At 52.9% G+C, this 25791-nt stretch overlaps 1 protein-coding gene across 1 annotated transcript in view; it reads right to left on the reverse strand.

Annotated features, from left to right (window-relative positions):
- Nucleotides 1–881: 881 nt before the first annotated feature.
- Nucleotides 882–25791, reverse strand: part of LOC147093009 (forkhead box protein N3-like) — a 41066-nt gene continuing 16156 nt past the window's right edge. Inside the window, exons 2-6 of the mRNA XM_085976338.1 lie at nucleotides 24471–25029; nucleotides 22065–22168; nucleotides 12314–12360; nucleotides 2568–2682; nucleotides 882–2071 (exon numbers count right to left, since the gene is read on the reverse strand). Coding sequence (XP_085832464.1) covers nucleotides 1633–2071; nucleotides 2568–2682; nucleotides 12314–12360; nucleotides 22065–22168; nucleotides 24471–24989 — 1224 coding nt within the window. The 5' untranslated portion in view covers nucleotides 24990–25029 and the 3' untranslated portion in view covers nucleotides 882–1632. The remainder of the gene's footprint in view (nucleotides 2072–2567; nucleotides 2683–12313; nucleotides 12361–22064; nucleotides 22169–24470; nucleotides 25030–25791) is intronic.

Genomic DNA, 25791 nt, shown 5'->3' on the forward strand with positions numbered 1-25791 from the left:
CCTCTTCCTGTGCTGTAACCATTCTATGATTGAACGATAAATGCAAGTTGTTGTTGATTGACGCCAAAAGAGTTGATCCCATTGGACACACGTGTCACCCAGCTTGGTCAGTTGAATGAAAAGGATTTGTCTTTAAGAGGGCTGCACAGCTCACCTCCCAAGCAGATTTTCTTGAGGAGGTGTCGCAGTAGGTTTCCAATGGGGATTTCCCTGTACTTGCGCTTTCGTAGGAAGAGGAGAAAGACCAACAGAGGGAATGGTGAGCAGGCCGGAGGCTCTGGGCGGGGCGGGGGCGGCCCACCCGCCAAACACCCACATCAGCAGCCAGAGGGACAAGTGGGCAATCTGTCCCAGGAGCAAAGGAAAGACAGACTCGCATTTCTCCCACGCCTTTCTCCACCTCCGGACGTCCCAAAGCATATCACAGCCAATGAAGCAGTTTTTGAAGTGTGGTCACTGTTGCAATGTAGGAAACGCAGCAGCCAATTTGCGCACAGCAAGCTCCCACAAACAGCAATGTGATAATGACCGGATCATCTGTTTTAGTGATGTTGGTTGAGGGATAAATATTGGCCCCAGGACCCCGGGGAGAACTCCCCTGCTCTTCTTCCAATAGTGGCTGTGGGATCTTTTACATCCACCTGAGAGGGCAGACGGGGCCTCGGTTTAATGTCTCATCATTTATGATTCTATAAGCCAATCAGCTACCCATAGGTGTATAAAACAATTGACCACTGCCTTGTTTTGTTGCAGCAAGTCATTTCACCTCCTTCCTCACTGACCAGTGACAGCAGTGTGTGCAGATTTACAGTGACAGGACTCCCACTACCCCTGGTTAACACACACACAGAGGGAGCTAGCAGTCAAAAATCTTTCATTCATTTCAGGAACATGAATACTTTAATAAACAGAAATACCAATTGGCCCAAAGATGGCACCTTTTGCTTTTACACTGTGAGAGGCGTCTCGCTTTGTGCCTGTCTGACTGGTTAGATCATTCAGTTGAACTAAAAGCAGGATATCTATGGAGCCTCGCGCTCAATCCGAATGTAAAGCTACAGGACATTCAGGAATCTCTTGATCACTCAGTGTGTCCACTGAATGCCCATGAAACTACATGTGTGTGTTTCTACATGTGTGTACGTGTCTCTGTACATGTAGGTGTATGTCTGTCCGTGTGTACATGTATGTATGTGTCTGATCACATGTGTGTGTATCTAATCTCCTTCATACTCCCTCCCACATGTCCGTTCTCCTCAGCCAGGAGGCCACAGCTAGAAGGAAACATGAGACCCTGAAAACAATGATTTATCAGAAGTTTAAAAGCTTTCCCAGATTAGTCTCTGTTTGCGATTCACTGCAAAGTGAAATACTACAAGGTAGTGTGAGCTGGAATAACAAGGCTCAGTGGGCGAGTGCACCGCCCGGTGTGGCACTGAGCCCCACAGAGCCGGGACCGTTCCTGGTCCAGTGTGGCTCAGTAACACCCGGCCTTTGCCGACTGATCCATGGAGTCGCGGCAAGTCCAGGGCAGGAAGGGAGGGGGAAGAGTTGGCACCGCTGTGAGCCCCGGGGGGAAACGGTGAGCCTCACCCGCTCCCCCCACACCACAACGCTCAGCCCGAGCTCCCTTCAGCTGCAAATTCCAGCCAGGTTGAGCAGGGATCCCGCCGCCTCCTTCAACTCCTCGTCAATGTCCGAGAAACCCAACGCCGCCCGCCGCCCGGGGCACGGGCTGCCCTCTGACCCCTCCACAGCCGGGGGGTCCCGGAGGCTCAGGGGGACGTAGCCGCTGTCCGCCAGCGAGTCCTCGGCCCCCTCGTCCTCCGAACTGTCGTCCATCTCCCACTCGCCACCGCTCAGGAAACCCTCGCTGTCCTCGTCGTCCTCCTCGCAGTCGAGCTTCGCGGAGACGGTGCCCTGCCTTTCCCGGTCGCTGGCCGCCGGGGGCCAGAGCTCCCACTCGCCCGCCCTCACCAGGCTGTAGTTGTGATCTCCGCTGGGCGAGGCGGCTGGCACCTGGCTGGCAAAACGGCCGTCTCCCCAAAGGCGAAGAATCGCCGGGTCACGGCTGGAGGAGGGAGTGAAACATAAGTGGATCAGACAGAAACTCGTCCCCCCCCCCGTCCGTCCCCCCTCCCCGTCCATCCCCCCTCCCCCTCCCCCTCCCATCCCCCTCCCCCCCCGTCCGTCCCCCCTTCCCCCCCCGTCTGTCCCCCCTCCCATCCCCACATCCCCGTCTGTCGCCCCTCCCCCGTCCGTCCTCCCCCCATCCATCTCCCGCCCCCGTCCCCCCTCCCCGTCCGTCTCCGTCCCCCCCTCCCCCCTCACCCCTTCGTCCACCCCCTCCCCCGTCCGTTCCCCCGTCCTCCCTCCCCCCATCTGTCTCCCCATTCGTCTCCCCTCCCCCATCTATCTCCCCATCCGTTTCCCCCTCCCCCCATCCATCTCCCCCTCCCCCATCCGTCTCCCCCTCCCCCATTCGTCCCCCCCTTCCCCCTCTGACTCTGGTCCCCCCTCCCCTGCCCCCACCCCGTGTTTTACCAGCCGACAGTTTGATGCTATACCTGTTTGTCTGGCTGCGCTCTTCATTAGCAGTTATACTGTTCTCATCGCAGGAGAGTGCGGCTGTAACACTGTGCTCCTGACTCCCTTTGGAAACCTGCTGCTGGATTTGTCCAGCTAGAGAATGGAAACAGAGCTGGAGTTAGAGCTGAGCCCCTGATCTGTACAGTAACAGAGTTCTGGCTACACGATTATAGAGGCACTGGGCAAGGTGCAAAACATTTACTAGGAGGATACCAGAACTGAGAGGTTCTAACTATCAGGAGAGACAGAGGGACAACCAGTAAACTAAGAAAAGAATATATATAAACAATGCGAATGTATATTTATACACTCAGGGATATACCTGTTTATACACTGTATGAATAGAACTGCGTTTATGTGCTAAACCATAAATGTATTTTGATGCTTTGGCAACATAAGATGTAACTTATCATGCCAATAAAGCGATTTGAATTGTGAATTGTGAATTGTGACTGAACAAGCCGGGGCTCTTTTCTCTAGAACAGAGAAGGCTGATGGGAATTGAGGAGAAACGTCTTTACCCAGAGAGTGGTGAGAATGTGGAACTCGCTGCCACAGGGAGTGGTTGAGGCGAATAGCAGAGATGCATTTAAGGGGAGGCTGGATAAACACGAGGGAGAAAGGAATAGAAGGATATACTGATGGGGGAGATGAAGAGAGTTGGGAGGAGGCTCGTGTGGAGCAGAAACACTGGCACGGAGCAGATGGGCCGAATGGCCTGTTTCTGTGCTGTAGATTCTATGTCATTCTATGTACACGTTGTTTTGGCATTCCATCACAGGGTTGTACAGCAAGTCACTGGCTCCCCATTCATTGCACAGCGAGTCCCTGATCTCGGTCTGGTTGATAGCAAGGAGAATCTGACTGCTTCCTCCTTGGCTTGTTTAAGGCAGTTGGACAATGTAACTTTAAGCGGGCAGGGCAAGTTTAATCTCCACTCCCTCGGATTTGTCACACTTGTTTTCCACCATCCCTTTTTTTATTACTCATTCATGGGCTGTGGGCATCGCTGGCAAGGCCAGCATTTATTGCCCATCCCTAGTTGCCCTTGAGAAGGTGGTGGTGAGCCGCCTTCTTGAACCGCTGCAGTCCGTGTGGTGAAGGTGCTCCCACAGTGCTGTTAGGGAGGGAGTTCCAGGATTTTGACCCAGCGGCGATGAAGGATCGGCGATATATTTCCAAGTCAGGATGGTGTGTGAACTGATGGGGAACTTGGAGGTGGTGGTGTTCCCATGCGCCTGCTGCCCTTGTCCTTCTAGGTGGAAGAGGTCGCGGGTTTGGGAGGTGCTGCCAAAGAAGCCTTGGCGAGTTGCTGCAGTCCATCTTGTAGACGGTCCACACTGCAGCCACGGTGCGCCGGTGGTGGAGGGAGTGAATGTTTAAGGTGGTGGATGGGGTGTCGATCAAGCGGGCTGCTTTGTCCTGGATGGTATCGAGCTTCTTGAGTGTTGTTGGAGCTGCACTCATCCAGGTAAGTGGAGAGTATTCCATCACACTCCTGACTTGTGCCTTGTAGATGGTGGAAAGGCTTTGGGGAGTCAGGAGGTGAGACACTCGCCACAGAATACCCAGCCTGTGACCTGCTCTTGTAGCCACAGTATTTATGTGGCTGGTCCAGTTAACTTTCTGGTCAATGGTGACCCCCCAGGATGTTGATGGTGGGGGATTCGGCGATGGTAATAAACATAGAAAAACATAGAGATAGGAACAGGAGTAGGCCATTCGGCCCTTCGAGCCTGCTCCGCCATTCAATGAGATCATGGCTGATCTTCGTCTGAGATCATAGCTGATCTTACCAGTTCAGTACCCCGTCCCCGCCTTTTCTCCGTAACCCTTAATCCCCTTAGCCTTCAGAAATATATCCAATTCTCTCTTGAAAATATTTATTGAATTAGCCTTCACAGCCCTCTGTGGCAGGGAATTCCACAGGCTCACCACTCTTTGAGTGAAGAAATTCTTCCTCATCTCTGTTTTAAATGATTTGCCCGCTATTTTTAGACTGTGGCCCCTGGTTCTGTGCTCCCCGGCCATTGGAAACATTCTCTCTGAATTCAGCCTGTCCAGGCCTGCCATAATTTTATATGTTTCGATGAGATCCCCTCTCAATCTTCTAAACTCCAGTGAGTACAAGCCCAAACTATTTCATCTCTCTTCGTAGGTCATTCCCGCCATTCCAGGTATCAGCCTGGTGAATCGCCGTTGCACTCTTTCCATGGCAAGAACATCCTTCGGCAGATGGGGCGACCAAAACTGTACACAATACTCCAGATGCGGTCTCACCAGCACCTTGTACAGCTGTAGTAAGGTATCCCTATTCCTATACTCGAACCCCCTTGATATGAAGGCCAACATACCATTTGCCTTCTTAATCGCCTGTTGCACCTGCATGCTCTCCTTCAGTGACTGGTGCACAAGAACACCCAGGTCCCTCTGCACTTCCCCATCTCCCAATCTATTGCCATTTAGATAATAATCTACCCTCCTGTTTTTACCCCCAAAGTGGATAACCTCGCATTTATCCACATTATAGTGCATCTGCCACGTATCCGCCCATTCCCCCAACCTGTCCAAATCGCACTGTAGCCTCCTGACATCCTCATCAGAGCCCACCCCTCCTCCTAGTTTAGTGTCGTCAGCGAATTTGGAAATATTGCATCCAATTCCCTGATCCAGATCATTTATATATATTGTGAACAGCTGGGGTCCCAGGACAGATCCTTGCGGCACCCCGCTGGTCACTGCCTGCCACTCCGAAAACGAGCCGTTTATTCCAACTCTCTGTTTTCTATCCGCCAGCCAGTTCTCTATCCACGTTAATACTTTGCCCCCAATTCCACGAGCCTTAATTTTGCATGATAATCTTTTGTGTGGAACCTTATCGAAGGCTTTCTGGAAGTCAAGGTACACCACATCCACTGGCTCTCCCCCATCTATTTTACCAGTTACTTCCTCAAAAAATTCCAGCAGATTAGTCAAACACGATTTACCCTTTGTAAATCCATGTTGACTCTGTCCGATCCTTTCCCCATTTGTCAAGTGCTCCGCTATTTTATCCTTAATAATGGACTCTAGCATTTTGCCCACAACCGATGTAAGGCTTACTGGTTTATAATTCCCTGCTTTCTCTCTACCCCCCTTTTTAAATATTGGGGTAACATTAGCTACCCTCCAATCCACGGGTACTGTTCCCGAGTCAATGGAGTTCCGGAAGATGATCCTTAGAGCATCTGCTATCTCCAGGGCCACCTCCTTAAGTACCCTAGGATGTAGTTTATCAGGCCCCGGGGATTTGTCGGCCTTCAGTCCCCTCAACTTACCCAACACCATATCCCTAGAGATACTAATTTCTGTCAGCTCCTCCCTCTCATTAGTCCCTATGTTTGCCGATATTCCTGGGAGGTTATTTGTGTCCTCCTTTGTGAATACAGAACCAAAGTATGAGTTTAATTGGTCTGCCATTTCCTTATTCTCCATTATATATTCTCCCGAATCGGACTGCAAGGGACCGACTTGGGATTTTACCAGTCTTTTCCTCCTGATATACCGATAAAAGCTTTTGCAGTCTGTCTTTATGTTTGCTGCAAGTTTACTTTCGTATTCTATTTTCCCCTTCCTGATTAATCCCTTTGTCCTCTTTTGCTGTATCCTGTACTGCCCCCAATCTTCCGGTCTGGTGCTTTTTTTTGCCAGTTGATATGCCCTTTTTTTTGATTTTATGCTGTCCCTAATTTCCCTCGTTATCCACGGTTGAGTCACCTTTTTAGGTTTATTTTTATGCCAAACCGGTATAAACATGTTCTGGAATTCTTCCATTCTATCTTTGAATGCTTGCCATTGCCTATCCACTGTCAATCCCCCCAGAAACACCACCCAATCAATCTTACCCAATTCCCGTCTCATACCCTCGTAATTCCCTTTATTTAAGTTCTGGACCTTAGTCTCTGATTCAATTTCCTCACTCTCCATCTCGACTGAGAGCTCGATCATATTATGATCGCTCTGACCCAAGGGGCCTCGTACAAGAAGATTGCTGATAAGTCCCTTCTCATTGCACAATACCCAGTCTAAAATGGCCTGATCTCGAGTCGGCTCCTCGACATATTGGTCCAGATAACCGTCCCGAAAACATTCCAGGAATTCCTCCTCCTCAGAATTTTTACTAATTTGGGTAGTCCAATCAATATGTAAATTAAAGTCACCCATGATGACAGCTGTGCTCTTATCGCACGCTTCTCTAATTTCCCTTTTTATGCCTTCCCTCACCTCCATATTACTATTTGGAGGCCTATATATCACACCCACTAACGTTTTCCTCCCCTTGCTATTTCTCATTTCTACCCATACAGATTCCGTTTCATCCGAGTTAATATCCTTCCTTTCCATTGCATTAATCCCCTCCTTTACCAGCAATGCTACCCCACCTCCCCTACCTTTTTGCCGATCCTTCCTAAATATTGTATATCCCTGGATGTTAAGTTCCCAGCCTTGCCCACCCTGTCATGTCATTGAATGTCATGGGGAGGTGGTTAGATTCTCGCTTGTTGGAGATAGTCATTGCCTGGCACTTCTGTGGAGCGAATGTTACCTGTCACTTATCAGCCCAAGCCTGAACATCGTCCAGGTCTTGCTGCATGCGGGCATGGACTGCTTCATTATCTGAGGAGTTGCAAATGGCACTGAACACTGTGCTGTCATCAGCGAACATCCCCATTTCTGACCTTATGATGGAGGGAAGCTCATTGATGAAGCAGCTGAAGATGGTTGGGCCTAGGACACTGCCCTGAGGAGCTCCGGCAGCGATGTCCTGGAGCTGTGATGATTGACCTCCAGCTTTCCCATTGATTCCCATTGACTTCAGTTTTACTAGGGCTCCTTGATGCCACACTCGGTCAAATACTGCCTTGATGTCAAGGGCAGTCACTCTCACCTCACCTCTGGAATTTAGCTCTTTTGACTGTGTTTGGACCAAGGCTGTAATGAGGTCCAGTTAAACGTTGGGAAGATCAAGGCCATTGGGGGAGCAATTCGGTGGAGCCGCAAACGGGGCACCAAGCTCGCCTGGGCGCCGGAATCAGCGCAGCGATCGGAGCAGTTGCGACCGCCGGAAATTCAGCTTGAGCGCCCCAAGAAGGAGATGGGGCGAGGCTCGAGGCGCTTGGCGTCCCTCTTAGGGCGCTGAAACTGAATATTGCAGCGCAACGTGCCGCAGCGCCACACGCTGCGGCATGGCGCGCTGCGGTACTGCAGGCCTTCCTCCCATTCTTAAGGGGGAGGGGCCTGCACCAGCGCGATCGGAGATCGCGAGTGCCGGCAAAAGAGCCCGGCACCGAGGAGAAGTGCCGGGCTCTCGGAAAACAGCCGGCACTGCTGCGGGGGAAGATCAGGAGGCCGGGGACGGAGGTACTGGCAGGCGGCTGCCGAAAAAAACGGCCACGCCGCACCTCCACCTTAATTTGCGCCACTGCCGCCACAGGTAGGCCCCGTGAACCGGGCGCGAATTGCGAACGGCGCTACAGAGGCGGGCGCTACCAAATATCGCGATCGGGGTGGTAGCGGGGCGCTGCGTGGGAGGCGTGGCCAGTGGCGCTAAAGCCACTGAGTGCCCTCTTTAGGCGCTAACTGGTGGCGCAGCCCACCGAATTTCTAGGCCGTTGTCTTCGGTCCCCACCACAAACACTGATCCCTGCCACTGATTCCATCCCTCTCCCTGGCAACTGAGGCTGAACCAGACTCTCCATCAATTCTGGCCTCTTGCTCATCCCCCGATTTCCATCGCTCCACCATTGGCGGCCGTGCCTTCAGCCGCCTGGGCCCTGAGCTCTGGAATTCCCTCCCTAAACCTCTCCGCCTCTCTCTCCTCCTTTAAGACACTCCTTAAAACCGACCTCTTTGACCAAGCTTTTGTCCACCTGTCCTAATATCTCCTTTTGTGGCTCGGTGTCAATTTTTGTCTGATCTGTGCTCCGGTGAAGCACCTTGGGACGTTTTACTACGTTAATAGTGCTATATAAACGCAAGTTGCAACCTTGGCGTCCTATTCGACCTTGAGCTAAGCTTCCGACCCAATATCCGCGCCGTCACCAAGAATGCTGACTTCCACCTCCGTAACCTCACCCGTCTCCGCTCACTGTCGGTTCCCAGTCCGTGGGGCAGGCGAGGAGTGTGGCGCTGCCCGTGGGGAGAGGGGAAGGGAGAGCGAGGTATAAGCGGGGTCTCCCCGAGGTGGGTATTGGAGCAGCGAGGGCAGGAGGCCAAGGTAACAGGCGCTCCATCACCACCAGCTGCTGTAAACGTCAGAGATCGACAAAGCCAATCGTGGCACCGAGAGAGTGGCCTTTGGTAACCATAGTTACGTGGCCCGTTGCTATGGTAACTGTGCACAGTGGAGCGTCCCTGTTGTTGCCTTGATTGGGGCCCTCTTGTTCAATAGCCTCAGGGGACGAGTGAAGCAGTAAGTGGGGGGGTGAAAACAGGGTCGCTCAGCACCCCATCCTCTGTCCAGCTAATTCCCCTCGTCTCCCGCAGGCATTGACTCCCATCCCACCCCCGTCCCCGCAGGCGCCCTCCACTGCCCCAGCCAAGGGGGTGTTGGGAGGGGGCCCCACATGGGTGAGCCCGGGCAGCGAGTGTCGGAACCGCGTCCCAACACCGAGACCCCAGCACAGCTCGATCCTGTCCACTCCCGATGATCAGGCGCGCGAACCCAACTCCAGCACTCATCCCTGGACAGTGGTCAGGATTGAGATGCCTGACTGTTTTGTGAGTTGTGGCTTCGAGCCCCCACTCCAGAGACCCGAGACCGTAATCCAGGCCGACACTCCCGAGTGCCAGTACTGAGGGAGCGCCGCACTCTCGGAGGGGCAGTACTGAGGGAGCGCCACACTGTCGCAGGGGTGGTACTGAGGGAGAGCCGCACTGTCGGAGGGGCAGTACTGAGGGAGCACCGCACTGTCAGAGGGGCAGTACTGAGGGAGAGCCGCACTGTCGGAGGGGCAGTACTGAGGGAGCGCCGCACTGTCGGAGGGGCAGTACTGAGGGAGTGCCACACTGTCGGAGGGGCGGTACTGAGGGACCGCCGCACTGTCGGAGGGGCAGTACTGAGGGAGCGCCGCACTGTCGGAGGGGCAGTTCTGAGGGAGCACCGCACTGTCGGAGGGGCGGTACTGAGGGAGCGCCGCACTGTCGGAGGGGTGGTACTGAGGGAGTGCCACACTGTCGGAGGGGCGGTACTGAGGGAGCGCCGCACTGTCGGAGGGGTGGTACTGAGGGAGCGCCGCACTGTAGGAGGGGCAGTACTGAGGGAGCGCGGCACTGTTGGAGGGGCAGTACTGAGGGAGCGCCACAATGTCGGAGGGTCAGTACTGAGGGAGCGCCACACTGTCGGAGGGGCAGTACTGAGGGAGCGCCGCACTGTCAGAGGGGCAGTACTGAGGGAGTGCCGCACTGTCGGAGGGGTGGTACTGAGGGAGAGCCGCACTGTCGGAGGGGCAGTGGGAGCGCCGCACTGTCGGAGGGGCAGTACTGAGGGAGCGCCGCACTGTCGGAGAGGCAGTACTGAGAGAGCGCTTTTTTAAAAATTCATTGATGGGATGTGGGCGTCGCTGGCTAGGCCTGCATTTAGTGCCCATCCCTAATTGCCCTTGAGAAGATGGTGGTGAGCCGCCTTCTTGAACTGCTGCAGTCCATATGGTGTAGGTACACCCACAATGCTGTTAGGGAGGGAGTTCCAGGATTTTGGCCCAGCGACAGTGAAGGAACAGCGATACAGGTCCAAGTCAGGATGGTGTGTGGCTTGGAGGGGAACTTGTAGGCGGTGATGTTCCCATGCATCTGCTGCCCTTGTCCTTCTAAGTGGTAGAGGTCGCGGGTTTGGAAGGTGCTGTTGAAGGAGCTTTGGTGAGTTGCTGCAGTGCATCTTGTAGATGGTACACACTGCAGCCACGGTGCGCCGGTGGTGGAGGGAGTGAATGGTGAAGGTGGTGGATGGGGTGCCAATCAAGTGGGCTGCTTTATCCTGGATGGTGTCGAGCTCCTTGAGTGTTGTTGGAGCTGCACTCATCCAGGCAAGTGGAGAGTATTCCATCACACTCCTGACTTGTGCCTTGTAGATGGTGGAAAGGCTTTGGGGAGTCAGGAGGTGAGACACTCACCGCAAAATTCCCAGCGTCTGGCCTGCTCTTGTAGCCACAGTATTTATATGCTGGTCCAGTTCAGTTTCTGATCAATGGTAACCCCCAAGATGTTGATAGTGGGGGATTCAGCGATGGTAATGCCATTGAATGTCAAGGGGAGATGGTTAGAGTCTCGCTTGTTGGAGATGGTCATTGCCTGGCACTTGTGTGGTGCGAATGTTACTTGCCACTTGTCAGCCCAAGTCTGAATGTTGTCCAGGTCTTGCTGCATATGGACACGGACTGCGTCAGTATCTGACGAGTCTCGAATGGTGCTGAACAGTGTGCAATCATCAGCAAACATCCCCACTTCTGACCTTATGATGGAGGGAAGGTCATTGATGAAACAGCTGAAGATGGTTGGGCCTAGGACACTGCCCTGAGGAACTCCTGCAGTGATGTCATGTGATTGAGATGAATGACCTCCAACAACCACAGCCAACTTCCTTTGTGCTAGGTATGATTCCAACCAATGGAGAGTTTTCCCCTTGATTCCCATTGACTTCACTTTTGCTAGGGCTCCTTGATGCCACACTCGATCAAATGCTGCCTTGATGTCAAAGGCAGTCACTCTCACCTCACCTCTTGAGTTCAGCTCTTTTGTCCATGTTTGGACCAAGGCTGTAATGAGGTCAGGAGCTGAGTGGCCCTGGCGGAACCCAAACTGGGCGTCAGTTAGCAGGTTATTGCTGAGTAAGCGCTGCACTGTCGGAGGGGCAGTACTGAGGGAGCGCCGCACTTTCGGAGGGGCAGTACTGAGGGAGCGCCGCACTGTCGGAGGAGCTGGACTGAGGGAGCGCCGCACTGTCGAAGGGGCAGTACTGAGTGAGCGCCGCACTGTCAGAGGGGTGGTACTGAGGGAGCGCGACACTGTTGGCGGGGCAGTACTGAGGGAGCGCCACAATGTCGGAGGAGCAGTACTGAGGGAGCGCCGCACTATTGGAGGGGCAGTACTGAGGGAGCGCCGCACTGGCGGAGGGGCAGTACTGAGGGAGCGCCGCACTGTCGGAGGGGCAGTACTGAGGGAGCGCCGCACTGTCGGAGGGGCAGTACTGAGGGAGCACCGCACTGACAGATGAGACTTTAAACCGAGGCCCCGTCTGCCCTCTCAGGTGGATGTAAAAGATCCCACGGCCACTATTGGAAGAAGAGCAGGGGGAGTTCTCCCCGGTGTCCTGGAGCCAATATTTATCCCTTAACCAACATCACTAAAATCAGGTGATCTGGTCATTATCACACTGCTGTTTGTGGGAGCTTGCTGTGCGCACATTGGCTGTCGCGTTTCCCACATTACAACAGAGACACAGGGAGGGTGAGCTTCACAGGCCGGCTGCTGCCGCTGCTACTTCCTCACTGCTCTGTGGTGATAAAGTTGTCTCTTGGATTATCGGACGGGAGGACAGTCAGGTGGGCCGGACTCGTTCTATCCCTGCTGGACAACCTCACCGCCTGCCAGCCAGAGATCCAGCTCCCGTTTCTCGGGCCTGGGCGCCTCTCCCCTTGCTGTAGATGAGCAGGCAGACGGGAGGGAGGGATTGTTCTGACCAACTCACCTGGGTCCTGAGTGCAGGATGGGTACTGCAGATCTGTGGCACTGGAGCTGGTACAGAAACACAGAGAGAGAGAGACAGAGGGTTATTGCCAGAGGCTGTGCAGATCCTACTGTCTTACTCCCTCCACTATCCATTCAGCCCAACTGTTCCGTGCCGGTGTTTCTGCTCCACACCAGCCTCCTCCCAACCTCTTCATCTCCCCCCTATCACCATATCCTTCTATTCCTGTCTCCCTCGTGTTTATCCAGCTTCCCCTTAAATCCATCTCTGCTATTCGCCTCAACCACTCCCTGTGGTAGCGAGTTCCACATTCTCACCACTCTCTGGGTAAAGAAGTTTCTCCTCAATTCCCGATTGGATTTATTAGTGACGATCTTATATTGATGGCCCCGAGTTCTGGTCTCCCCCACAAGTGGAAACATCTTCTCTACGTCGACCCTATCGAACCCCCTTCATAATTTTAAAGACCTCGATCAGGTCACCCCTCAGCCTTCTCTTTTCTGGAGAAAAGAGCCCCAGCCTGTTCAATCTTTCCTGATAAGTATAACCTCTCAGTTCTGGTCTCATTCTTGTAAATCTTTTTTGCACCTTCTCCAGTGCCTCAATAACCTTTTAATAATATGGAGACCAGAACTGTGCACAGTAACTCCAAGTGTGAGATCTGGAGACCATAACTGTGCACAGTAACTCCAAGTGTGGAATATGGAGACCAGAACTGTGCACAGTGCTCCAAGTGTGGGATATGGAGACCAGAACTGTGCACAGTGACTCCAAGTGTGGGATATGGAGACCAGAACTGTGCACAGTAACTCCAAGTGTGGTATGTGGAGACCAGAACTGTACACAGTAACACCAACTGTGATATATGGAGACCAGAACTGTGCACAGTAACTCCAAGTGTGGGATATGGAGACCAGAACTGTGCACAGTAACTCCAAGTGTGGGATATGGAGACCAGAACGATGCACAGTAACTCCAAGTACTCCAAGTGTGGGAAATGGAGACCAGAACTGAGCACAGTAACTCCAAGTGTGGGATATGGAGACCAGAACTGTGCGCAGTAACTCCAAGTGTGGGAAATGGAGACCAAAACTATGCACAGTAACTCTAAGTGTGGGATATGGAGACCAGAACTGTGCGCAGTAACTCCAAGTGTGGGAGATGGAGACCAGAACTGTGCACAGTAACTCCAAGTGTGGGAGATGGAGACCAGAACTGTGCACAGTAACTCCAAGTGTGGGAGATGGAGACCAGAACTGTGCACAGTAACTCCAAGTGTGGGATATGGAGACCGGAATTGTGCACAGTAACTCCAAGTGTGGGATATGGATACCAGAACTGTGCACAGTAACTCCAAGGGTGGGATATGGAGACCAGAACTGTGCACAGTAATTCCAAGTGTGGGATATTGCCCCGGAACTCTGCACAGTAACTCCCAAGTGTGAGATCTGGAGACCAGAACTGTGCACAGTAACTCCAAGTGTGGGATATGGATACCAGAACTGTGCACAGTAACTCCAAATGTGGGATATTGCCCCGGAACTCTGCACAGTAACTCCCAAGTGTGGGATATGGATACCAGAACTGTGCACAGTAACTCCAAGGGTGGGATATGGAGACCAGAACTGTGCACAGTAACTCCAAGTGTGTGATATGGAGATCAGAACTGTGCACAGTAACTCCAAGTATGGGATATGGAGACCAGAACTGTGCACAGTAACTCCAAGTGTGGGATATGGAGACCAGAACTGTGCACAGTAACTCCAAGTGAGGGATATGGAGACCAGAACTGTGCACAGTGACTCCAAGTGTGGGATATGGAGACCAGAACTGTGTACAGTAACTCCAAGTGTGGGATATGGAGACCAGAACTGGGTACAGTAACTCCAAGTGTGGGATATAGGGACCAGAACTGTGCACAGTAACTCCAAGTGTGGGATATGGAGACCAGAACTGTACACAGTAATTCCAAGTGTGGGATATAGAGACCAGAACTGTGCACAGTAATTCCAAGTGTGGGATATAGAGACCAGAACTGTGCACAGTAACTCCAAGTGTGTGATATGCAGACCAGAACTGTGCACAGTAACTCCAAGTGTGGGATATGGAGACCAGAACTGGGCACAGTAACTCCAAGTGTGGGATATGGAGACCAGAACTGTGCACAGTAACTCCAAGTGTGGGATATGGAGATCAGAACTGTGCACAGTAACTCCAAGTGTGGAATATGGAGACCAGAACTGTGCACAGTAACTCCAAGTGTGGGAGATGGAGACTAGAACTGTGCACAGTATCTCCAACTGTGGGATATGGAGACCAGAACTGTGCACAGTAACTCCAACTGTGGGATATGGAGACCAGAACTGTGCACAGTAACTCCAAGTGTGGGATATTGCCCCGGAACTCTGCACAGTAACTCCCAAGTGTGAGATCTGGAGACCAGAACTGTGCACAGTAACTCCAAGTGTGGGATATGGATACCAGAACTGTGCACAGTAACTCCAAGTGTGGGATATGGATACCAGAACTGTGCACAGTATCTCCAAGTGTGGGATATAGAGACCAGAACTGTGCACAGTAACTCCAAGTGTGTGATATGGAGATCAGAACTGTGCACAGTAACTCCAAGTGTGGGATATGGAGGCCAGAACTGTGCACAGTGCTCCAAGTGTGGAATATGGACCCGGAACTGTGCACAGTAACTCCAAGTGTGGAATATGGACCCGGAACTGTGCACAGTAACGCCAAGTGTGAGATCTGGAGACCAGAACTATGCACAGTAACACCAAGTGTGTGATTGGAGACCAGAACTGTGCACAGTGACTCCAAGTGTGGGATATAGAGACCAGAATTGTGCACAGTAACTCCAAGTGTGGGATATGGAGACCAGAACTGTGCACAGTAACTCCAAGTGTGGGATATGGAGACCAGAACTGCCTACAGTAACTCCAAGTGTGGGATATGGAGACCAGAACTGTGCACAATAACTCCAAGTGTGGTATATGGAGACCAGAACTGTTCACAGTGCTCCAAGTGTGGGATATGGAGACCAGAACTGTGCACAGTAACTCCAAGTGTGGGATATGGAGACCAGAACTGTGCACAATAACTCCAAGTATGGGATATGGAGACCAGAACTGGGCACAGTAACTCCAAGTGTGGGATATGGAGACCAGAACTGTGCACAGTAACACCAACTGTGATATATGGAGACCAGAACAGTGCACAGTAACTCCGGATATGAAGACCGGAACTGGGTACAGTAACTCCAAGTGTGGGATATAGAGACCAGAACTGTGCACAGTAACTCCAAGGGTGGGATATGGAGACCAGAACTGTGCACAGTAACTCCAAGTGTGTGATATGGAGATCAGAACTGTGCACAGTAACTCCAAGTATGGGATATGGAGACCAGAACTGTGCACAGTAACTCCAAGTGTGGGATATGGAGACCAGAACTGTGCACAGTAACTCCAAGTGAGGGATATGGAGACCAGAACTGTGCACAGTGACTCCAAGTGTGGGATATGGAGACCAGAACTGTGTACAGTAACTCCAAGTGTGGGATATGGAGACCAGAACTGTGCACAGTAACTACAAGTGTGGGATATGGAGACCAGAACTGTGCACAGTAACTCCAAGTGTGGGATATGGAGACCAGAACTGTGCACAGTAACTCCAAGTGTGGGATATGGAGACCAGAACTGGGTACAGTAACTCCAAGTGTGGGATATAGGGACCAGAACTGTGCACAGTAACTCCAAGTGTGGGATATGGAGACCAGAACTGGGTACAGTAACTCCAAGTGTGGGATATAGGGACCAGAACTGTGCACAGTAACTCCAAGTGTGGGATATGGAGACCAGAACTGTACACAGTAATTCCAAGTGTGGGATATAGAGACCAGAACTGTGCACAGTAATTCCAAGTGTGGGATATAGAGACCAGAACTGTGCACAGTAACTCCAAGTGTGTGATATGCAGACCAGAACTGTGCACAGTAACTCCAAGTGTGGGATATGGAGACCAGAACTGGGCACAGTAACTCCAAGTGTGGGATATGGAGACCAGAACTGTGTACAGTAACTCCAAGTGTGGGATATGGACCCGAAACTGTGCACAGTAACTCCAAGTGTGGGATATGGAGACCAGAACTGTGCACAGTAACTCCAAGTGTGGGATATGGAGATCAGAACTGTGCACAGTAACTCCAAGTGTGGAATATGGAGACCAGAACTGTGCACAGTAACTCCAAGTGTGGGAGATGGAGACTAGAACTGTGCACAGTATCTCCAACTGTGGGATATGGAGACCAGAACTGTGCACAGTAACTCCAACTGTGGGATATGGAGACCAGAACTGTGCACAGTAACTCCAAGTGTGGGATATTGCCCCGGAACTCTGCACAGTAACTCCCAAGTGTGAGATCTGGAGACCAGAACTGTGCACAGTAACTCCAAGTGTGGGATATGGATACCAGAACTGTGCATAGTAACTCCAAGTGTGGGATATGGATACCAGAACTGTGCACAGTATCTTCAAGTGTGGGATATAGAGACCAGAACTGTGCACAGTAACTCCAAGGGTGGGATATGGAGATAAGAACTGTGCACAGTAACTCCAAGTGTGTGATATGGAGATCAGAACTGTGCACAGTAACTCCAAGTGTGGGATATGGAGGCCAGAAGTGTGCACAGTGCTCCAAGTGTGGAATATGGACCCGGAACTGTGCACAGTAACTCCAAGTGTGGAATATGGACCCGGAACTGTGCACAGTAACGCCAAGTGTGAGATCTGGAGACCAGAACTATGCACAGTAACACCAAGTGTGTGATTGGAGACCAGAACTGTGCACAGTGACTCCAAGTGTGGGATATAGAGACCAGAATTGTGCACAGTAACTCCAAGTGTGGGATATGGAGACCAGAACTGTGCACAGTAACTCCAAGTGTGGTATATGGAGACCAGAACTGTTCACAGTGCTCCAAGTGTGGGATATGGAGACCAGAACTGTGCACAGTAACTCCAAGTGTGGGATATGGAGACCAGGACTGTGCACAGTAACTCCAAGTATGGGATATGGAGACCAGAACTGGGCACAGTAACTCCAAGTGTGGGATATGGAGACCAGAACTGTGCACAGTAACACCAACTGTGATATATGGAGACCAGAACAGTGCACAGTAACTCCGGATATGAAGACCGGAACTGGGTACAGTAACTCCAAGTGTGGGATATAGAGACCAGAACTGTGCACAGTAACTCCAAGTGTGGGATATAGAGACCAGAACTGTGCACAGTAACTCCAAGTGTGTGATATGGAGACCAGAACTGTGCACAGTGACTCCAAGTGTGGGATATGGAGACCAGAACTGTGCACAGTAACTCCAAGTGTGGAATATGGAGACCAGAACTGTGCACAGTAACTCCAAGTGTGGGATATGGAGACCAGAACTGTGCACAGTAACTCCAAGTGTGGGATATGGAGACCAGAACTGTGCATAGTAACTCCAAGTGTGGGATATAGAGACCAGAACTGTGCACAGTAACACCAAGTGTGGGATATGGACCCGGAACTGTGCACAGTAACTCCAAGTGTGGGATATGGACCCGGAACTGTACACAGTAACGCCAAGTGTGAGATCTGGAGACCAGAACTGGGCACAGTAACTCCAAGTGTGGAATATGGAGACCAGAACTGTGCACAGTAACTCCAAGTGTGGGATATGGAGACCAGAACTGTGCACAGTAACTCCAAGTGTGGGATATGGAGACCAGAACTGTGCACAGTGCTCCAAGTGTGGGATATAGAGACCAGAACTGTGCACAGTAACACCAAGTGTGGGATATGGACCCGGAACTGTGCACAGTAACTCCAAGTGTGGGATATGGACCCGGAACTGTACACAGTAACGCCAAGTGTGAGATCTGGAGACCAGAACTGGGCACAGTAACTCCAAGTGAGGGATATGGAGACCAGAACTGTGCACAGTAACTGCAAGTGTGGGATATGGAGACCAGAACTATGCACAATAACTCCAAGTGTGGGATATGGAGACCAGAACTGTGCACAGTAACTCCAAGTGTGGGATATGGAGGCCAGAAGTGTGCACAGTGCTCCAAGTGTGGAATATGGACCCGGAACTGTGCACAGTAACTCCAAGTGTGGAATATGGACCCGGAACTGTGCACAGTAACGCCAAGTGTGAGATCTGGAGACCAGAACTATGCACAGTAACACCAAGTGTGTGATTGGAGACCAGAACTGTGCACAGTGACTCCAAGTGTGGGATATAGAGACCAGAATTGTGCACAGTAACTCCAAGTGTGGGATATGGAGACCAGAACTGTGCACAGTAACTCCAAGTGTGGGATATGGAGACCAGAACTGTCTACAGTAACTCCAAGTGTGGGATATGGAGACCAGAACTGTGCACAATAACTCCAAGTGTGGTATATGGAGACCAGAACTGTTCACAGTGCTCCAAGTGTGGGATATGGAGACCAGAACTGTGCACAGTAACTCCAAGTGTGGGATATGGAGACCAGGACTGTGCACAGTAACTCCAAGTATGGGATATGGAGACCAGAACTGGGCACAGTAACTCCAAGTGTGGGATATGGAGACCAGAACTGTGCACAGTAACACCAACTGTGATATATGGAGACCAGAACAGTGCACAGTAACTCCGGATATGAAGACCGGAACTGGGTACAGTAACTCCAAGTGTGGGATATAGAGACCAGAACTGTGCACAGTAACTCCAAGTGTGGGATATAGAGACCAGAACTGTGCACAGTAACTCCAAGTGTGTGATATGGAGACCAGAACTGTGCACAGTGACTCCAAGTGTGGGATATGGAGACCAGAACTGTGCACAGTAACTCCAAGTGTGGAATATGGAGACCAGAACTGTGCACAGTAACTCCAAGTGTGGGATATGGAGACCAGAACTGTGCACAGTAACTCCAAGTGTGGGATATGGAGACCAGAACTGTGCATAGTAACTCCAAGTGTGGGATATAGAGACCAGAACTGTGCACAGTAACACCAAGTGTGGGATATGGACCCGGAACTGTGCACAGTAACTCCAAGTGTGGGATATGGACCCGGAACTGTACACAGTAACGCCAAGTGTGAGATCTGGAGACCAGAACTGGGCACAGTAACTCCAAGTGTGGAATATGGAGACCAGAACTGTGCACAGTAACTCCAAGTGTGGGATATGGAGACCAGAACTGTGCACAGTAACTCCAAGTGTGGGATATGGAGACCAGAACTGTGCACAGTGCTCCAAGTGTGGGATATAGAGACCAGAACTGTGCACAGTAACACCAAGTGTGGGATATGGACCCGGAACTGTGCACAGTAACTCCAAGTGTGGGATATGGACCCGGAACTGTACACAGTAACGCCAAGTGTGAGATCTGGAGACCAGAACTGGGCACAGTAACTCCAAGTGAGGGATATGGAGACCAGAACTGTGCACAGTAACTGCAAGTGTGGGATATGGAGACCAGAACTATGCACAATAACTCCAAGTGTGGGATATGGAGACCAGAACTGTGCACAGTAACTCCAAGTGTGGGATATGGAGACCAGAACTGTGCACAGTAACTCCACGTGTGGGATATGGAGACCAGAACTGTGCACAGTAACTCCAAGTGTGGGATATGGAGACCAGAACTGTGCACAGTAACTCCAAGTGTGGAATATGGAGACCAGAACTGTGCACAGTAACTCCAAGTGTGGGATATGGAGACCAGAACTGTGCACAGTAACTCCAAGTGTGGGATATGGAGACCAGAACTGTGCATAGTAACTCCAAGTGTGGGATATGGAGACCAGAACTGTGCACAGTAACTCCAAGTGTGGGATATGGAGACCAGAACTGTGCACAGTGCTCCAAGTGTGGGATATAGAGACCAGAACTGTGCACAGTAACACCAAGTGTGGGATATGGACCCGGAACTGTACACAGTAACGCCAAGTGTGAGATCTGGAGACCAGAACTGGGCACAGTAACTCCAAGTGTGGGATATGGAGACCAGAACTATGCACAATAACTCCAAGTGTGGGATATGGAGACCAGAACTGTGCACAGTAACTCCAAGTGTGTGATATGGAGACCAGAACTGTGCACAGTAACTCCAAGTGTGGGATATAGAGACCAGAACTGTGCACAGTAACTCCAAGTGTGTGATATGGAGACCAGAACTGTGTACAGTGACTCCAAGTGTGGGATATGGAGAAAAGAACTGTGCACAGTGCACCAACTATGGGATATGGACCCGGAACTGTGCACAGTAACTCCAAGTGTGGGATATGGAGACCAGAACTGTGCACAGAAACTCCAAATGTGGGATATGGACCCGGAACTGTGCACAGTAACACCAAGTGTGGAATATGGAGACCAGAACTGTGCACAGTGCTCCAAGTGTGGGACATGGACCCAGAACTGTGCACAGTAACGCCAAGTGTGAGATCTGGAGACCAGAACTATGCACAGTAACGCACAGTAACTCCAAGTGTGGTATATGGAGTGCAGAACTGTGCACAGTAACTCCAAGTGTGGGATATGGAGACCAGAACTGTGCACAGTAACTCTAAGTGTGGGATATGGAGACGAGAACTGTGCACAGTGACTCCAAGTGTGGGATATAGAGACCAGAATTGTGCACAGTAACTCCAAGTGTGTTATATGGAGTGCAGAACTGTGCACAGTAACTCCAAGTGTGGGATATGGAGACCAGAACTGTGCACAGTAACTCCAAGTATGGGATATGGAGACCAGAACTGTGCACAATAATTTCAAGTGTGGGATATGGAGACCAGAACTGTGCACAGTAACTCCAAGTGTGGGATATGGAGACCAGAACTGTTCACAGTGCTCCAAGTGTGGGATATGGAGACCAGAACTGTGCACAGTAACTCCAAGTGTGGGATATGGAGACCAGAACTGTGCACAGTAACTCCAAGTGTGGTGTATGGAGACCAGAACTGTGCACAGTAACTCCAAGTGTGGGATATGGAGACCAGAACTGTGCACAGTAACTCCAAGTGTGGTGTATGGAGACCAGAACTGTGCACAGTAACTCCAAGTGTGGTGTATGGAGACCAGAACTGTGCACAGTAACTCCAAGTGTGGGATATGGAGACCAGAACTGTGCACAGTAACTCCAAGTGTGGTCTAACCAAGGTTTGATACAAGTTTAACACAACTTCTCTGCTTTTCAATTCTGTCCCTCTAGAAATTAACCCCAGTGCGCATTTTTATGGCCTTGTTAACCTGCGTTGCTATTTTTAGTGATCACCCAAAGCACATTTAACTGTTCATTCACTGATCAGCCATGATCTCACTGAATGGCGGAGCAGGCTCGAGGGGCCGAATGGCCTACTCCTGCTCCTATCTTCTATGTTTCTATGTTTTGTGGGATCTTGCTGTATTGCAGAAGTATCTGCCGTGTAAACAGCCCTATGCGTTTTAAAACAGCCCCAAATTCTCCGAACCTCTCCCTTCGTGTTGCTGCATGTGGGATCTTGCTGTGTGCGGAATGGCTGCACTTCAAGAACAGTAGATCCTGCGAAGGGCTCTGGGGCCTCCCGAGGGCGCAATAAGGCTGCACATTCAGGCAAATCCGTTGCATCCTTATATCTGAGGATGCGGAGGTTGGGGAGGCGGTGGGGTGCTGAGTTTCCCCCTGGTGGAATGACTTATCACACACAGACTGTCCTCTCTGTCACACTTACCCGAGAGCGGGGCTGTGGATGCACAGGGTTCTTTTCTTGATGGCCTGCAGGAGGTTGGGTCTGGATTCTGCATCGATGCACCAAAAGGAACCTTTTCCCAGAGCCTGTGAACAGAAACAGACCTGAAGCGAGTGTTTGGGGCTGAACTCCGCCCCCAGGCCGTCCGACTGCAGAGTGTTACTCCGAACCCGAACCCTGCCTTCCTCTGGTGATGATTTTACCTTTAAACCCACTAGTTACCGACTCACTAACCAGTGTAACTAGTGTACCGAATCTCAGCCTCCCAGAATTCTCAACACCCCCCCTTCCACCCCCTCAGATCCCATCTTAACCTCCGCTGTTCCAGTGAAAGGAGCCCCAGTTATTCCAGTCTCTCCCTGGAACTAAAGCCCCCCAACCCTCATTACATCTTAGGGACTCTCCTCGCCTCACTCCTGCATTCCTCACACCCCATTCTCCTCGTTCCCTCCATCACTCCCTCGTTCCCTCCATCACTCCCTCGTTCCATCACTCCCTCGTTCCCTCTCTCCATTCCTCCCCTCACTCCCCGTTCCTCCCCTCACTCCCCGTTCCTCCCCTCACTCCCCGTTCCTCCCCTCGCTCCCTCGTTCCTCCCCTCGCTCCCCGTTCCCCGTTCCTCCCCTCACTCCCCGTTCCTCCCCTCGCTCCCTCGTTCCTCCCCTCGCTCCCCGTTCCTCCCCTCGCTCCCTCGTTCCTCCCCTCGCTCCCTCGTTCCTCCCCTCGCTCCCCGTTCCTCCCCTCGCTCCCTCGTTCCTCCCCTCGCTCCCTCGTTCCTCCCCTCGCTCCCCGTTCCTCCCCTCGCTCCCCGTTCCTCCCCTCGCTCCCTCGTTCCTCCCCTCACTCCCCGTTCCTCCCCTCACTCCCCGTTCCTCCCCTCGCTCCCTCATTCCTCCCCGTTCCTCCCCTCACTCCCCGTTCCTCCCCTCACTCCCTTGTTCCTCCCCGTTCCTCCCCTCACTCCCTCGTTCCTCCCCTCACTCCCCGTTCCTCCCCTCGCTCCCCGTTCCTCCCCTCACTCCCTTGTTCCTCCCTCGTTCCTCCCCTCGCTCCCCGTTCCCCCCCTCACTCCCCGTTCCTCCCCTCACTCCCCGTTCCTCCCCTCGCTCCCCGTTCCTCCCCTCGCTCCCTCGTTCCTCCCCTCACTCCCCGTTCCTCCAGTCACTCCCTCGTTCCTCCCCTCACTCCCTCGTTCCTCCCCTCGCTCCCCGTTCCTCCCCTCACTCCCCGTTCCTCCCCTCGCTCCCCGTTCCTCCCCTCACTCCCTCGTTCCTCCCCTCGCTCCCCGTTCCTCCCCTCGCTCCCCGTTCCTCCCCTCGCTCCCTCGTTCCTCCCCTCGCTCCCTCGTTCCTCCCCTCGCTCCCTCGTTCCTCCCCTCGCTCCCCGTTCCTCCCCGTTCCTCCCCTCACTCCCTCGTTCCTCCCCTCACTCCCCGTTCCTCCCCCTCACTCCCCGTTCCTCCCCTCACTCCCTCGTTCCTCCCCTCACTCCCTCGTTCCTCCTCTCACTCCCTCGTTCCTCCCCTCACTCCCTCATTCCTCCCCCACTCCCCGTTCCTCCCCTCACTCCCTCGTTCCTCCCCTCACTCCCCGTTCCTCCCCTCACTCCCTCGTTCCTCCCCTCACTCCCTCGTTCCTCCCCTCACTCCACGTTACTCCCCTCACTCCCCCGTTCCTCCCCTCACTCCCCCGTTCCTACCCTCACTCCTCCTTCCTCCCCTCACTCCCCGTTCCTCCACGTTCCTCCCCTCACTCCCTCGTTCCCCCCCTCACTCCCCGTTCCTCCCCTCACTCCCTCGTTCCTCCCCTCGCTCCCCGTTCCTCCCCTCGCTCCCCGTTCCTCCCCTCACTCCCCGTTCCTCCCCTCACTCCCTCGTTACTCCCCTCACTCCCTCGTTCCTCCCCTCACTCCCTCGTTCCTCCCCTCACTCCCCGTTCCTCCCCTCACTCCCTCGTTCCTCCCCTCACTCCCCGTTCCTCCCCTCACTCCCTCGTTCCTCCCCTCACTCCCCGTTCCTCCCCTCACTCCCCGTTCCTCCCCTCACTCCCTCGTTCCTCCCCTCACTCCCTCGTTCCTCCCCTCACTCCCCGTTCCTCCCCTCACTCCCTCGTTCCCTCCATCACTCCCTCGTTCCCTCCATCACTCCCTCACTCTCCATTCCTCCCCTCGCTCCCTCATTCCTCCCCTCACTCCCCGTTACTCCCCTCACTCCCCGTTCCTCCCCTCACTCCCCGTTCCTCCCCTCACTCCCTCCTGCTCCCCCCCGTGTTCCTCCCCTCCCTCCCTCCTGCTCCCACCCCCCGTGTTCCTCCCCTCCCTCCCTCCTGTTCCCCCCCCCCGTGTTCCTCCCCTCCCTCCCTCCTCTTCCCTCCCCCCCGTGTCCCTCACCTCCCTCCCATGTTTCTCCACTCTCTTGAAACACCTGTTGAGAGACAGGTTGTGCCGCACTGAGTTCTTCCAGCCCACGGGCGCCCTCTTGAAGTATGGGTAACGCTCCAAAATCCACTTGTAAATTTCCTTCACGGGCAGACACTGAGCGGGCGAGCCTTCGATGGCCATGAAGATCAGGCAGTTGAAGGAGTAGGGGGGCTTGGAGGAGGCCCGGGGCTTGGCCACCAGCTCGGGGGCCGCGGGTGAGGGGGGAGGCTGGTTCTCCTTGGCCTGGGCTGGGCAGGGCTCCGCCGGGGCCTCCCCTGTCAGGCTCATGCCAGTCAGCAGGTTCCTGCTCTCGTGCAGCCAGTTGAGGCTGGTCAGCTCCTCGTCCTCCCTCACCTCACGCTTGCTGCCGGTGGAGGTGGGGCAGCCGGGACCCTCGCCCCTCGCCCGGCTCGGCTGCGACCCTCGGCGGGGAGCGGCGCTACTGCTCTTCCCCTGCCTCTCTCCCGCGCCGAGCCGCGTTCCGTCCATTCTGGTCAGCGGGTAGTCGGCCGAAGGTAATCAGTCACTCCTAAAGAAAGAAAGAGATTTGCATTTCTCCAGCACCTTTCACCACCTCAGGACGTCCCACAGCGCTTCACAGCCAATGAAGTACTTTTTTTGAAGTGTGGTCACTGTTGTAATGTAGGGAACGCGGCAGAAAATTTGCACACAGGAAGATCCCACAAACAGCAATGTGATAATCTCCGGATAATCTTTTTTTTATTGATGTTGGTTGAGGAAGGATGTCGAGGCCTTGGCAAGGGTGCGGAGGAGATTTATTAGAATGGTCCCAGGGATGAGGGACTTCAGTTATGTGAAGAGACTGGAGAAGCTGGGATTGTTCTCCTTAGAGCAGAGACGGTTAAGGGGAGATTGAATCGCGGTTTTCTATTAAATCTCTGCTTAACCTATAGGTAGGGGGGAAAGTGTTTCCAGTGGCAGGAGGGTCGGTAACCAGAGGACACAGATTGAAGATAATCAGTAAAAGAACCAGAGGGGAGATGAGGAGAATGTTTTTCCGCAGCGAGTTGTTGTGATCTGGAACGCGCTGCCTGAAAGGGCAGTGGAAGCAGATTCAATAGTAACTTTCAAAAGGGAATTGGAGAAATACTTGAAAAGGAGAAATTTGCAGGGCTGTGGGGAGAGAGCAGGGGGGAGTGGGACTAATTGGAGAGCTCTTTCAAAGAGCCGGCACAGGCACGAGGGGCCGAATGGCCTCCTCCTGTTCCTGTGTAACAGGCTCGAGGGGCTGAATGGGCCTCCTCCTGTTCCTGTGTAACAGGCTCGAGGG

The sequence above is a fragment of the Somniosus microcephalus genome, unplaced genomic scaffold, assembly GCF_052327205.1.
Source record: "Somniosus microcephalus isolate GS21.2 unplaced genomic scaffold, FLI_Smic_1.0 unresolved_chr2, whole genome shotgun sequence".
NCBI classification, from domain to species: domain Eukaryota; kingdom Metazoa; phylum Chordata; class Chondrichthyes; order Squaliformes; family Somniosidae; genus Somniosus; species Somniosus microcephalus.